This window comes from Leopardus geoffroyi, chromosome A2, assembly GCF_018350155.1.
Source record: "Leopardus geoffroyi isolate Oge1 chromosome A2, O.geoffroyi_Oge1_pat1.0, whole genome shotgun sequence".
In the NCBI taxonomy this organism is placed as follows: Eukaryota; Metazoa; Chordata; class Mammalia; order Carnivora; family Felidae; genus Leopardus; species Leopardus geoffroyi.
The window spans coordinates 50,729,984-50,745,516 of NC_059331.1; the positions used below are offsets into that span (position 1 = coordinate 50,729,984).

The 15,533-nt window shown below is 46.1% G+C and overlaps 1 protein-coding gene across 7 annotated transcripts in view; it reads right to left on the reverse strand.

Moving 5' to 3' along the window:
* SRGAP3 (SLIT-ROBO Rho GTPase activating protein 3) overlaps window positions 1–15,533 on the reverse strand; it is a 261,324-nt gene that overhangs the window by 20,087 nt on the left and 225,704 nt on the right. For all 7 annotated transcript variants that reach the window (XM_045493636.1, XM_045493635.1, XM_045493640.1 and 4 more), the window contains 4 exons: window positions 10,401–10,535; window positions 7,213–7,318; window positions 6,777–7,004; window positions 3,889–3,968 (listed from right to left, as the gene is read on the reverse strand). In XM_045493636.1, coding sequence (XP_045349592.1) covers window positions 3,889–3,968; window positions 6,777–7,004; window positions 7,213–7,318; window positions 10,401–10,535 — 549 coding nt within the window. The remainder of the gene's footprint in view (window positions 1–3,888; window positions 3,969–6,776; window positions 7,005–7,212; window positions 7,319–10,400; window positions 10,536–15,533) is intronic.

Consider the following 15,533-nt stretch of genomic DNA (forward strand, 5'->3'; position numbering starts at 1 on the left):
CTGACCCCTGTTGTGTGCAGCATTGCATGCTAACATCTTTGGAGGGAGACTGTACTGATGGCTGTAATTCACTTTGAAATGTATTAAAATAAGACAGATTGATAGATACACAATAAAACAAATATAACAAAATGGTAACAATTGTAGAAACTAGGTGACAGGTATTATATAAAACTCCCTTCCACTTTTATGTACGCTTGGCCTTTTTAAAAATTATTATTATTAAAGGAAATATCATGAACTGCAAGCAAATCGAAATCTTACCCTGATTTCTAGTAGATGCCTAGAATAATCTGATGAAAACCATGCACCTCTTCCCAGAGGCACACATTCCAAAAGAAAGGAAATTTTGCCTGTAATAGATTTCCTAAAGCCCATTTATGGACACCCAATACAATCCAAAGAGCTAACGGCTTAATGGCTTTCCAGATGTAGATGGAGGGCAAGGAGTGGAAGTCAACTGGGAGAATTTTAGGAAAGTATCAGTGAGAGAATAATGGTGCAGTTATAATTGAAAACTGACATATTGTAACTATATGATCATGTTTCTGTTACTGATTTTAGTAGTTTCTTTATCTGGCAGCCCAGTTCCTCATTTAGCATCCAATTAATAAAGATGCTATTGACAGGCTGCCTCAATGTTTTCATTTGGCTTAGTTCTCACAATCAGGGGTTTTATTTTGAGAGAGAGAGAGAGAGAGAATGCAACTGTGGGAGGGGCAGAGAGGGAGAGACGGAGAGAGAGAGGGAGTGAGAATCCCAAGCAGTCTCCACGCTGTCAGCACAGAGATGATGCGGGATTCAAACCCACATGAAATCATGACCTGAGCCAGAGTCAGACACTTAACCGACTGAGCCACTCAGGTGCCCCTGGACTCAGATTCTTGATCAGAATTAGAAAGGATTTATACTGAACACACAGTCTTAATGTTTCCTATCACCTAGTTGTCCCAGACACTGTGCTAAGCTTCTCTGCATATGTAACCTCATTGTAACCTAGGTCACAACTCTCTTGTTACCGTCATTCCCATCTTACATGTCAGGAAACTGAGGTCTGAGGTTACATGGCTCGTCAAAGTTCACAGGGCCATGAAGGCCTCTCTCTGACTTTCAAATCCAGACTTCCTTTCTCAGAGTCTAGCACCTCCTTAACTGTTCCTGCAACTCAGTACTTGGGTGACCGATTTGATTGGGGCAGGCTTGCATGTAAACATTTAGGAAATGCACTTAATTTTCCTCCAAAGGATGCTCCTGATTCAGCAGCCGCCACCATGACCACACAGGAAACAGTGAGAACCTGCAGGGAGCATGAACCTGGCTCTCCTGAAGCTGGCTGTTGACCTTCCAGGATGATCTTCCTGCCCTTGTCATTCTCAGAAACCAGCAGCCTGACAAGGAACAACAGAAGGGAGCTTCTGGGGAAGCAGACGAGAAGCTGTCTCACCCCACTCCAGGGATACTGTGTGCCTCTACTCTGGGAGGAGTGAGGCAGCATTTTCTGAGGGAGTGCTCTTGGCGTGGGGTGGAGCCTGCTGGGAATGCCCTGTGGCTGCTGCCTGGATGCCCAGCAAGACTGTTCTCTCTGTCCCTCCTCCTACCCAGTGCCCACAGCAGCCTTCCACCTCCCAGGCCGAGGAGCTGTGGAGAAATTCAGCATGCACAGGATGACTGGAAGTGACCTCAGCCCCCAGGAAGGTGGGCTGTGAGGGTCCTCACAAGGCACCTGACCCATCTCCTGTAGACACATCTTCTTCCACCGGCAGCATTCCCAACAGATCTTAATTCTGAAAAATCATCTATCTCATTGGACGAGAGATGTTTTCCCCCAGTGGAGGAAGAGAGACTGAGAGCAAGATCTAGAGCAAGAGGGAGCTACACACACACACACACACACACACACACACACACACACACACACACACAGAAATAAAGCAACAGATGGACAGAACAAGAAGGGAGAGGGAGAGCCAGAGGTGGTAGGACAGGAGACAGAAAAGAAGGAAAGAGGAAAGCAAATCACTGCCAACATGCAGACAGTGGCAGCCTTCACATCTCCCCACAAAGGTTCTGCAGGACATTTTCCTCAGCTCAGGACAACTCTGGCCTCTGAGGATTCTGGCAGAGATGAACACTATACCTAGATTTGTTCTTCCACACCTGTGACTCAGGACTGACCCGTGGGCTCCCTCCTGGGCCACAGTGATTGGTTTTTGGCTGGGCATGTGACTCAAGGCAGTCCAATGAGACTCTACCCCAGGAGCTTTCTTGGAACCATGATGAAAAGGAAGCTCTTTTCCACTGGGACTTTAATGAAAGCCTGGAAATGCTAAAGACCACCATGCAGGAAGATCCTGCTTGAGAATGAAGCCAACACAGAGGGAAGCAGAACAGGAAGATGGAGACAAAATCCTAAGACCAACTAAGCTCCTGGATCCAGCCATGCCTGAAGCTATACCTAACCTGGGATTTTTCTGGTGTATGATCTGAGGCCTTTAATGCTTAAGTCACTTTGAGTTGGAGTATTTGTCATTAGCAAGTGTGACAGTCCTACCAGAATGTGAAAATTGCCCTATCAGTCTTGCCTCTTTCACCAGCTCCCAGAAACCACCCCTGAGTACGTGCCAGCTCTCCTGGCAAAAATGGTGGCCAACAGGGCCTGGGACTGTTCCAAAGGGAAACACAGAAGCCCAGAAGAAAGTCGTTAAATAAGGATTAAAAAAAAAAAGTAAAACCATCACCAGGAGAAAGGAGGGCTATGCTTGGTCTACATAGCATTGTGTTATGACTTTTGTGAGGCCCAAGCACTTTTGCTTCTTGCGTGGGTCCCTTCCTCCATTAAAAAAAAAGTTAAAGGGGTGCCTGGGTGGCTCAGTCAGTTAAGCGTCCAACTTCAGCTCAGGTCACGATCTCGCGGTCCGTGGGTTCGAGCCCCGCGTCGGGCTCTGGGCTGATGGCTCAGAGCCTGGAGCCTGCTTCCGATTCTGTGTCTCCCTCTCTCTCTGCCCCTCCCCCGTTCATGCTCTGTCTCTCTCTGTCTCAAAAATAAATAAATGTTAAAAAAAAAAGTTAAAAATTATATTTTACAATTGCATTGGTATAAAGATGAATACAATCCACGATGGATCATATTCCTTTTTTCTCATTATTTTAAATGAAACCAAAACATTTTCAGGGGTCCTTAAAAGTACCATGGGCCCTGGCCACTGTCTATTCTATCTAATGGATTCACTGGCACTGGGCCCGTATTATCCAGATTGCTTGTGTACATGGTCCAGTTTCCCCAACTTTCTTCTCCTTATCCTTATCTTTTCCTTCTCCTTATCCATCAGGTGGAAGGGTCCAATGAATCCCTCAAGCCCAGGCCAGCCTTTCCCTCTCTCCCTCCAACACTCCCCTGGGCCATCACTGCTCAGCTTCATCTTTGAGGCATCCCCACACTGGGGACACAGCTGTCATTGGGCGTAATTTCTGTGTGTCATGGGGAGCTGCTCCCTATGTGTCAGGTAACGAGACTGGGAGCTCCTCTGTGACCCATGTGTCTTTCATTGAAGTACCTCAAGTCCTAGCACAGGCTGGATACAGAACAGATCCCTGGTTGGGGAGAGACAGGGGACAAAGCATGCTTCCTACATAGCAAACTCTTGTCACTTAGGATTTATATTCGGGCCAGGAAGGATACAGAAAGGGAGGAGACAGGCCAGTAGGAGTATGGTGAATGGAGGTGCACATGTGTCCAATGTCTTTCAGAGCCCCCTTCTATTCTAGAGGACAAGGTGCTGACTGGCAAGGCTGGAGGGGGTGTGCGGGCCAGCCGAGCCACTGGGCAGGCACGAGGCAGCATGAGAGGCCCCAAGTGAGTTCCTTGGCCCCAGATTCCCCCTCACTCACCTTCGTCACTCGTGTGAGGCTCCGTGCCATTGTCATGGTCAACTTCATCGATAGTCCCTGGCTCACTATGTGGACTGTCACTGCAAAGAAACACGAGAAGGGGACTTGTTGGGCTTTGCACCCTCACACTGTCCTCAGCATCCCGTAAGTGCCAGCCAAGCCCACCTCTGCATTTAACCCAGGTCAGGCCCAGGCCTGCACCGTCCTGTCTTGTCCATCTAACCACCCATGGACACTCCTAACAGGAAACCACTCCCAGCCCCCTCAATGGAAAGCTATCCTGAATACCCTCCTCCAGCTTCCCCCAGCCCTGGAATTTGCTGGGCTATCAATTCCTAGGTGTTCTGTAAGACCCAGAGGGCACCATAAAACCCTGGCATTTGTCCTCGGAAGGACCACGGGCCAGAACAGAAAGGAATTGTGGAGGTACCGTGAGACATTCACCTAGCCTGGTTCTAGGTCTCGCAGAGGAGGTGACACCCCGAGAGAGGTGGCGTGGGTCCACCTCACAAGGTGCTGGGTCCTCCGGGTGCCTCACGATGCTGTGTGCAAAATCCCAGACCAGTCCAGCTAGTGGAAGCAGGCTGGCAGCCATGATGGGCGTGGGAGTGGGTAGCCTGAATCCAGGCCTGTCAGACTTGGTCATTAATGCACTGGGACAATTTCACCAGCCGCTACCCCCTCACTAGACTATAAGCTTCTTCAGGCCAGGGTTTATTCACCTAGTCAGGTTTTTTTTAACTAAGTCATTGATGGAGTCCTAATATATGCCAGGCACTGTGGGAGGTAGGAGAGACGTATTGATGGGTAAGACTCTGCCCTTGTGGGCCAGGAAAGAAAACTGCTACAAGCTGAGATGTGTTATGTAGGAACAAATGAGCAGAGACAAGAACGGCTGAGGGGACCTGCATAGGGTGGTCAGGGAAGGCTTCTTAGAGGAGGTGACATCTGCAGTGCCTTTTGAAAAAATACGAACTTCATTATGAAAATTCTCCATTGCCTCCTGGATAAGGTCCAGACTCTGCACAGTGGCTTGTTTAAGACCTTTCATAACCTGGCTCCTGCTGGCCTGTGGAGCCTCCGCCCTCACCATTCACTTGGCACAAGCAACACTCTGGCCACATGGAACCACTTTCCACTTTACTGAAGGCTCCAAGCCCAGAACATTCCTCGCCCATGCCTCACCTGGCTGACTCCAGTTCATCCCACAGGTCTCAGTTAAGGTTCCTCCAGGAAGCCCTTCCTGACCTCGCTACATGGGCTCAAGGAGCCTCACTTCTGGAACTGCCTATTTCTTCCCCCACTGGAGCTTCCTGCATCAGGGGTTAATCCTGCTCAGGTTGCATCCCTGCCCCCCTGCCCAGGGCCTTGCCCAGGACAGACACTCAACACCCATTTGTCCAACTGTTGAATGAATGAATGTTGTCCACTACAAGGAGACCCTCAGCCAAATCCCCCCTTTTGGCTTTGCAAATGTTTCCAATGTAACTAATAGTTTTTCTTTCTCATGAGACACAAACGGGACTGAGGCAAGTATGGTTATCGTATATTGTTCTTCGGTAGGTACAACCGATCTTTAGGACGCTTCCCAGAACACTAATTACACACATTGCAGCAAGAAAAGAGAACTAGGAATGGTTGCAAACGCTGCGTGAAAAGCTTCTCTTTGTCCAGAAAGTACGCTTGCTGGCTGTTTAATGTTTCTGTTAGAGAACAGGGACAGACCTGCTCCTGGAGCCTCACATAAAGGTTACTACAGAGCTGTGATTACAAGACAGCGGGGCCCGTATCTCTATGGGGCGCAGGGTGGGAAACAAAGGGGCTGCAATGTCTCCCTTCTTTGAAGTGAATCAAGAGTTCAGGAATGCTTTGATAATCCAAAGACAAACCCCCCTGTAGGCACCTAGCTGAAAGCAGTGTGGGTAATACCTAAATATACAGCTGTGTGTTGTGCAGGAATGGGTATAAAGAATGAATAGGAACCCTTTGACTGGTCTCTGTCAGTTGGTGTTCTGAATCTCCTGTCCTTTCCACATTAAAAATATGCCCTATCTTTACCACATTTTAAGGTCTTAGTCTGGGGAAGGTGGCCAGCCCTGATTTTGATTAGGTTCTAAAATTTTTCTCCTAAGACCTCATGTAGCACCAGGTAGACAGAGGTACCTGACTATCAACTGCTGACCTGGCCTGAAGCTCTCAAAGAATGTGAACTCACTTTGTCTGGAAAAGAGAAGTTGTTTCTCAAGAGGTGGAGGTGAGGATTATTATCTAGCCCCCCGCTGCCTCGGATGGGCTTAAGACACACCTGGCCATTGACAGCTTAATATCTCCTAACTAATGTAATTAGCTCACCAGACCCAAGCCTCAGCAAGGGGATATACTTCTTGGATTTATGTTGGGACCCTTGGGAAAGAGAAGGTCTTTTTCCACTGGGGATGCTGAGACAATGTTCTCTAAATCTGGAGTTACCATATGTCTTCCCGAAGCCACCAAGGAGAGGATGCCTGAGAATGAAGCCAATGCAGAAGAAAGCAGAGCCAGGGGCTGGGGATTGCAGGACCAATTCCTGATAATAACAGTTGAACCCCTGAATCCAGCTACACCTGAAGTCATAATCCTAGACTTTTTAGTTAAGTAAAGAAAATCAATAAATTCCCACTTAGCTTAACCCAGTTTGAGTTGTAGTTCTGTCCCTTACAAACCAAGAGAGTCCTGGCTGATGCAACTATCTCTGGTATAAGGCTGCAGCAAAGCTCAAATGAGAAATGCATATGGGAGTAAAGACTATAAAGCAGTAAGAAAATCAAAGGGTTTCTCACTGTTCCTGCTCAACAGCAAAAATGACAGTGATGATGATAATAATAATATTAAGAGGAATGGAATCTTACCAATATTCTTCCCCTCCAGCCATGCATTTTTCATACACAGGTCCCTCTAGCTCCCGGGGGCTGGGGAAGATGGCTTCATGATGAATGATGATGGTTTTGATGACTTCGTTGACGTGTGCCTGGCAGGACACAGGGTCCTGCCCATCAGGGATGTGCATGAGGGTGGGCCCGAAGCAGATGGCCAGGTTGTAGGGGTCCATCATGTTCTCGTCACTATACTGCGAGAGGCTACAAGAAAGGAGGTACTCACAAGTCACCTGAGAAAGGTGAATCTTCCCCCCCGTGGGTTCTTTCTTTTGAGGGCTCTACTCAAGTCCAGGAGGGTTCCATGTTGTGTTTTAGGAAGAGCTGCACCTGCAGAAGCCTCAGGACATCCCCTCCCAAAGGAGGCCAGGGCTGAGGCAAAGAGGGGCCCCCCCTTGGCCGGGCAACTCACTGGTTGAGGAAAGCGAAGAGGTATCTCATGACCACGATGACCACGCGGGGAAGGGTGATGAGGATTTGCTGGATCTGGTGCACCCTCTCAGCTGGGTTCTCCAGTTCTGTAACATAAAGGGGCTTTTTGGGGTGTCTTTCATCTTCAGAGAGCCAAGTACAGCCCACATGTGCTCAGTCCACATGGTTCAAGGGGATTGATATGTGACCCTGACCTGGCCACTCAGAGCAAGAATGTGAGTCTACACGTTCCCTTTTATGAATGAAGCTAGTGTCAGCTGAGCTTCTGTCACCTGACACCTGTGAGTCCTGACACAGGCACGGACCATGTTTCTTTAACCCCTTTATGAACACCAGCTGCATGCATCACAGGCACGGCACAGAGTAGGCCAGAAATGAGGGTGGACTAAATAACCAACTCTAGAGCTATATATTGGCCAAGGGGCCTGATAGATGCTTGTGATCTTATCTCTGACCCCCGTTTTCAGGTCAGTCCTAGGCAGAGACATTGGTATTTTTATCAGTCAGGCCAGGGGCGGGAGCAGCAAATTGGGCTTGGTAAAGAGAAGAGGTTTGTGGGCTCTGCCTTGTGGAGAGGGTGTGCAGAGGGAAAGCTGGTGCAGAGAGTGAGCCCCAGAGCTCTGATGTTTGTCTGCAGGGCTGGTGCACGAGCCTGTGCCAGATTCTTTCTCAGGAAACATGTTTTTCTCACAGCCCCTCTCTCCAACCTCCACATTCTGTCAGCGTGTTCCTTTTAAAACGCAACCTCTCTTGGGGTGCCTGGGTGGCTCAGTCGGTTAACCGTCGGCTCTTGGTTTCGGCTCAGGTTATGATCTCACGGTTCGTGAGTTCAAGCCCCGCATCGGGCTTTTCACTGACAGTGCAGCACCTGCTTGGGATTCTCTCTCTCTCTCTCTCTCTCTCTCTCTGCCCCTGCTCATGCACCCTCTCTCAAAATAAATAAATAAACTTTACAAAAGATGCAACTTCTCTTGTTTCTCCTCTGTATCCCAGGCCCTTCACCGTAGGGCTTCAACCAACTTTGCCTGCCTCACTGCTTAGCTGCTGCCCCTTCCTCAAGTATCTGAAGATGATACAGAGCCATGTTTCTCAAATGACGTGGTAGTGCACACTTCTGGACATTTACAAATCTATGAGGCATTCTTTGGGGTTGTCACAGTGACTGGAGGGCCCTATTGGCATTTCGGATCCAAGGGCCAAGGCGTCAAGTGTCCTGAGTGCATGGGACACACAACAAGGCACTGCACTACCCTAAATGCCAATACTGCCCCCACCGAGAAACTCTGTGCCAGGCTGCCTTATCCACCATCGTCCTCTCACAGAGGGCCTTCGTGCCCCCGGGCCTTTGTACGCACCGGTGGTCTCTCGACTCTGCCCAGCACACTGTAGCCTGTCTTCGAAGTCTGGCACTGAGAAGCCTTGCCCAAGCCTCCCGCAGAACTAAAAGTTCTCGGACCTTCAGTGATTCCATTGCCCTTTATAGAGGCTGCTCCATGGGCTCAGCTTCAGTCATCACTGCCCTAGTACCATCTCCACTTAATTACATTTTTTTCTTAAATACATTTACTCATAAAGGAAAGTTTACCTCCCCCTGTAAATGAGAAACCAGGAACGCTTGCTATAATTAGGAGGTAACATAAATATAGATACAATGAAAGCAAAACAATGGTACTAAATTATAGGTTGTCAGTGTATTCTACAAACATTTCTGAGACTGAGGCCCCATCTCTCTGTTTAGGAGGAAGATAGACCTCTGAAATTTTTCTCCTTGAAGTAACCACAGGATTTGGCAGGGAAATCAGAAGGGATTTTTTTTTTTGCGGTGTGATTCGAGGTGTGATCCCAGGTATGTGATGTCATGAGGTTGCACCAGAGGTCAACAACCTTGTCTGCTCAGGTGATATGCTCAGGAAATAGATTAATGGGGCTTCCAGAAACACTAGCTGAGCACATGACATGGGGTTCAGACAGGGTTGGGCCTCTGTGGCCTAGAATTTCTCCCTTTTCTTTTTCTTTTTTTTCCTCTTTTTTTGAGAGAGGGAGAGGGAGGGAGAGAGGGAGGGAGGGAGAGGGAGAGAGAGAACGCATACCCATGTAAGCAGGGGAGGGGTAGAGGGAGAGAGGAGTGAGAGAATCTTAAGCAGGCTCCATGCCCAGTGCAGAGCCCAACTCGGCTCAATCTCACGACTGAGCCGAAATCAAGGACTGGATGCTCAACTGACTGAGCCACCCAGGCGCCCCCATGGCCTGGAATTTCTGAGGGTGATTTGAAGTTTGAAGTGGATCTGGAAAGATGAGCAGTAGGTAGTGTGGAGGGTAGAAGGGCAGAGGAAGGGTCTTTTATACCAGGCAGGTAAGAAGCTTGAAGTCTCCAACCCCCAGCGGCCCTTTCCTGGCTGCAAATCTCTCAGAGCATTGTGAGAAGCATCCCTAATAACACTGGGTGTGGGGCAATTTTCTGTAAATCAATTAAAGAGTTTATTCTAAAATACTAAGATTTCCATATTATAATATTAAAAAGTTTATTTTTAGAAACTCCCAAAATGTTGCCTTAGGTTTGGCCATCTTATACTCAAGGTGCCTTTACTTCAGGCCTCTAGACTGGGCTCTTGCCTTCATCCACAGAAATACCTGTGAAAGAGAACTCTGATGGCTTGTAACATTGGAAGAAGCCCACAGTCAACTTGTTTTCACCATTTTTCTTGTCTGTCATATTGCTGACCTGACTCCCAAATCCTCTATGTCTCCCCATTACCCAATGGGAAAAGCTCCAGATCCTTGCAAGGTCTCTCCTCTCTTGCTCTATTTTACCCTTCCAGCCTCTTGCACCATGCACTGGCTGGGACACCCTCCCGCTGGTCCCATTGGTCTGTGTGTCCTCAAACTCTTCCCAGGATACTCTGGGTAGGCTCCTCCTAAAGCAAAACCAAGTCTTCCTCTGCCTCTTCTCTTCTAAGCGCCATTCATACCCAGGGTTGTACCATGCCATTTTCCATTATACATCATCCTGTTATCTCTACAGCCAGGTTTTAAGTTCTATGAGAACAAGGACCATACTGCTTCTTTCAGTATCCCTCCTTCCTACATAATGATGAGCCCGTCATACAACTTCAATAAAGATATGCCATGGAATTGATCATTCCACCATTCCACCTGGGAAATACTTACTAATAGTAGATATCAAATCTTGAAACCTTTCCTTAGGAAAGAGTGGATTTTCCAGTCCTCGGAAATACAGTTTTAAAACACCAGCGACTGAATTGATATCTCGTTCATTTTGATCATCCACAAGGGGGTCTTCACCTGAGAAGAAACAGGAGATGATGATTCAGCTTGGTAAAGAGACAGGAAATGTGCAGATGGCAGGAGGGATGGCCTGGCCCAGCAGTTCTCCCTGTAACTGATTTTGAAAATGTTCAAATATATGGAAATACTGTAAAACTGAAATACTGAACATCCATCACCCTTCACTCACACTCATTAACTTACACTCATCTTTTGCCATGTTTGCTTTCTGTCTTTACTTGTATTTATTATTGCTCAATGATTTGAGAGTATTTTGTAGACATCATAGCACATCACTGCTAAATACTTGAACACATTTTTCCCAATAAAGATATTCTCCTACATAACCCCATAACATCATTACATCTAAGAAAAAATTAACAATAGTTCCAAAACACCATCTTCAATACATTCAAACATTCTCAATTGTCCCATGTCTTTCATAGCTTTTTTCAAAAGCTAAGATCTGATCAATAGTCCCATAATTCATTTGGTTGTTATGATTCCTTAGTCTTATGTTTATTTTATTTATTTATTCTTTTTTTAGAGAGGGGAGGGGCAGAGGGAGAAGGAGAGAGAGAATCTTAGGCAGGCTCCATTCCCAGCATGGACACAGGGCTTGATCTCACGACCATGAAATCATGACCTGAGCCAAAATCAAGAGTCAGACACTTAACCAACTAAGCCACCCAGATGCCCCCAACTTAGTCTTTTGAACGTAAAAGACACCCCAACATTTTTTTATCATAGTTCATTTTTTACAATATTGCCTCTTCTGAAGAGTCCAGGCCAGTTGCCTTATAGAATGCTTCCCACTTTGGATTTCTCTGATTGTCTCCTCAAGAATAGATTTAAGTTAAACATTTGTGGCAACAATAGTACATGGGTCATGTTGTAGACACCTTATTGTATCTGGAGGCACATAATGTCAGCCCGTCTTGCTACTGGTGTTGCTAAGTGTGATCAATGGATTAAGGGGACAACCTCCAGATCCCTGCACTGCAAAGGTTTATTTTCCCCTTTGTAACAGTAAGTATAGAATATAAACTATTTTTGAAAAAAACAAGTGATGCGTGTGCACGTCATTGTGCTCAACATGTTTCACCCAATGCTTTTAACGTCCACTGATGATTTTTGCCTAAATCAATTAGTATCCTAGGTTGTAAAATGGTGATTTTCTAATTTTGTCATTCCTTCTACATTTATTAGCTGGCATTCTGCCATAAAGAAAAGGTTTCCTCATGCCCCCCTCACTCTTCCTCTTCTTATTGTTATTATTTAGCATCTTTAAGGGATTGTTTTTATCATTTCTAATTCAACATGTCATAATCCATTATCATCACTAGTCTTTGGGATGCTCAGATTGTCTCCAAGTTTTCCAGGGACAAAAGTTCTTTATATATGACCTCCACTGAGCACTTCCTTGCTTTCTGGCACAAAAGATGTCCATGGATCACCTTGTACTTTCCTTGACCCAGATCTGGAATCAAACATTGCTCCAAGGAGATCTGTTTGCTTTTTGTAGGGAATGGTATTTAGAAACCAGGATATAAATTCCAGGTGTGCTCATTGGCACAGGAGTGCTATAAAGAGCTTCTAAACCTTTTCAGTGGATACAGCAAGAATACACATTAATTCTTTTATGAGTTCACATAGTTATTTCCAATTCATATTTCAGATATAAGATTTTCTTTACCTTCATGTATTTTATATTTGGATTTCATTTTTCTTAGTGAAAATCTTGGTTCTGAATAACATTAATATTGTATCTGCCTTATTCTATAATATATGTAACCGTTTAGAAATTTTAATAGTAATTTCACCACCATTAAATTTAAGATTTCTTCTCAAGGGCTTTGTTTTGGGGGGGGGGTGGATTTAATTCTAAGAATGTATCCCATTAAAGATATATGGTCAGAAGACAGAAGGTAGATTAGTGTTTGCCTACAGTGGTGGACTAGGATTTAGGGGATAAGGGAGTGACTACAAATGGGTAGAAGTTTCCTTTTGGGGATGATGAAAAATTTCTGATATTGGATTATGGTGATGTTCACACATCTCTGTAAATATACTAGAAACCACTGAATTGTGCACTTTAAAAATGGGTGAGCTTTATGGTATCTAACTCAATAAAGCTGTTAAAAATGTATGACCCGAGCATATGTTCAAAAGTTACTCTCTGTGTGATAATCAATTTGATACACAGCTTGTTTCTACTTATATTCAATTTTAGGTTTTTTTTTTTTTTTGGAAATCCTTTTTTAAAAAATTTGCAGTTTTGAAAATATAAAGCATTTAAATTGTCCAAAAGACAAAAACAGGTAAAAAGTTGCATGCAGACAAGCCCTACTCTTATCCGTCTCCCCTCCACACCTCACATGTGACCATTGTCGTTAGTTTCTGGTTTTCCCTGTTAAGCAAAAAGCATACATATGAATTTTTTATTTCCCTTCACTTTTTCCGCAAATGTAAGTAGTATACAATACTGCTACATACACTTGTTTCTTTGCTTCACAATAAACACTAGAAATCCCTCCATATCAGTGCACAGAGATCTTCCTGGTTCTTCTTCTTATTGAATGGCTGCAAAGTACTCTTTCATGGATCAACCATAATTTGGTCAACCAATCTCCCGTGGACTGACAATCTTTCACTATTACAAATATTACTTCAACAAATAACCTTGTGCATGTGTTTTGGTATTTGTGCAGATGTCTCTGGTGAGGTCCTAGAAGTGGGGTTGTGGGTCTACATAGTTTCATTAGATAGAGACAAATTTTCCCCCCACCTGGGGCTGCATCATTCTATACTCCCACGTGGCAACATAGGAGAAAGCTTCTTTTCCACAGTCCTGCCCATGGAATGCTGTCAATCTTTCAAATTTTTGCCACCTGGACAGGGGTAAATGATATTTCAGGAGGGCAGCACTTTCCTGTTTAGTCAAGGGCTGCTCGGCTAGATCCCCCGGAGTTTCCATGGGAGATGAAAGGAAGCACAGAGCAATCTAACTCCTCTCTGAAGGTGCTGACAGATGTCTGCCCAACGGGCTTTTCCTCCTTCTCCCAGAACAGCCCACAGACTGTTCTAAGACTGGCAAGCAGTGAGGAGCAGAGCAGGAAACTCATACTTGGATCTCTTTACTCCACCTCCGTAGGAAAAGAATGCATGTCACTGCCAGGGACTCTGCTAGCCCCAACATGCTTTAGTGCAAATTAGAGAGGGCCCCCCACTTCCTTCCTGAACCAGGTCTTGTGGCTTACAGAGCACGAACCACAGTTCAGCTCCCACCTGCCCTCCTTGCCTGAGCACCCTTGTGTAGTGCCCAGCCTGAATGACTGTATATGGCGGCAGAGACACTGATGTTCCATAGGTCAACCTCTCCAATATCCCCACAGGAGGAGAGGAGAATTCCTTGTGGGGAAGGAAGAGAGAAAACATAACAAATCATTGTGTATACTGACAAAGCACTTCTCGAGTGAGAAGCGCACTTGCACATGTGATCTCTCTTAATCCTGACAACAGCACTGCATGGCAGTGAGGAAGGCATGGTTCCAACACCACTAATCTCCCGCAAGAGAGCTGAGAGCCCAACAAGCAAAACGATTTGCCCACATTCACACAGTCAAAACAGACACTGGCAGCCCCCGGGTCTCGTAATGCCTGGGAGATGTTCTTCCTTTTACCCCTGGTTTTCAAACCTATCTGTCTGCTTGCAGACCTATCTTCCTCTCTCCCTCCCTCCTTCCTTAAGAGAATGCTAGGGGCACCTGGGTGGCTCGGTCGGTTAAGCATCCGACTTCATCTCAGGTCATGATCTCACGGTTCGAGGGTTCAAGCCTCACATCAGACTCTGTACTGACAGCCTGGAGCCTGCTTCAGATTCTGTGTCTCCCTCTCTTTCTGTCCCTCCCCTGCTCACACTCTGTCTCTCAAGGATGAATAAACGTTAAAAAAAAAAAAAAAAGTAAAACCCTAACCTTTTCATTTTCTTTTCAAGAAAAAACTTTCTCTGAATGCCCAACATATAAAACAAAGCTGTCTTAGGGGTGCCTGGGTGGCTCAGTCGAAGCATCTGATTCTTCATTTTGGCTCAGGCCATGATCTCACGGTTTGTGGGACTGAGCCCCATGTCCGTCGGGCTGTGCACTCACAGTGCTGAACCTGTGTGGGATTCTCTCTCTCCCCCTCTCTCTGCCCCTCCTCCACTCATGCTCTCTCTCTCAAAAATATATACACTTAAAAAATAAAAATAAATAAAACAAAGTTGTCTTAGTTGAATTGGGAGGAGAGGTCCACACCTCCCTCCTAAGCCCCATCTGTTCCTGTAACAGCCCTTGAGGCCGCTTTGGAGAACCAGGAGTTCAAATTAGCTGTTTCCCTATTATTTACCACATATTACCTTTGTGGACTCATGATTCAAAAGCACATGGATTTTTTTCCCCATATTGCACGTTAGCGACCCTTGTCATGCACAATTAACACATGGACTTTATATATACACACATACGTGTACATATGTACACACACACACACACACACACACACACACACACAATTTGCTCTTCCTCTCCCTCCCAGAAGGCCATAAAAGGAAGCATCCAAATGTTCTCTCCTCCTGGCTTAGGCCTTTGGCTTTCTACAAGGTGAGTCAATTTTGGTTCCAGAAATGACTGGAATTCCAGAGTTCAGGATGAACAGGATGGTTCATGGGAATGATGGCCTCCTCTGGGAGGAGAATAACAGCTAAAATTCTGGGCAAGTCTGAGAGAAAGCTGTGTTCATGCTTGGCTAGCTCATGTCCTGGGGATGGGAGAATTATTACCCAACAGACCTGCCTGCGGCACACTCTCAGCCGGGTCACCAGGGCATTGCCGGGGACTTTACGGCAGGGCTGTACCCAGGGCAGAGTGCACACATCGTGTGCTTATAGGCTCTAAGAAAACGTGCTGCCAGACCAGGGGCACGGCAGGAAGCTTGCAGATGGTTTCTTGCACAAGGGCAGTTCTCGGTGGCCAC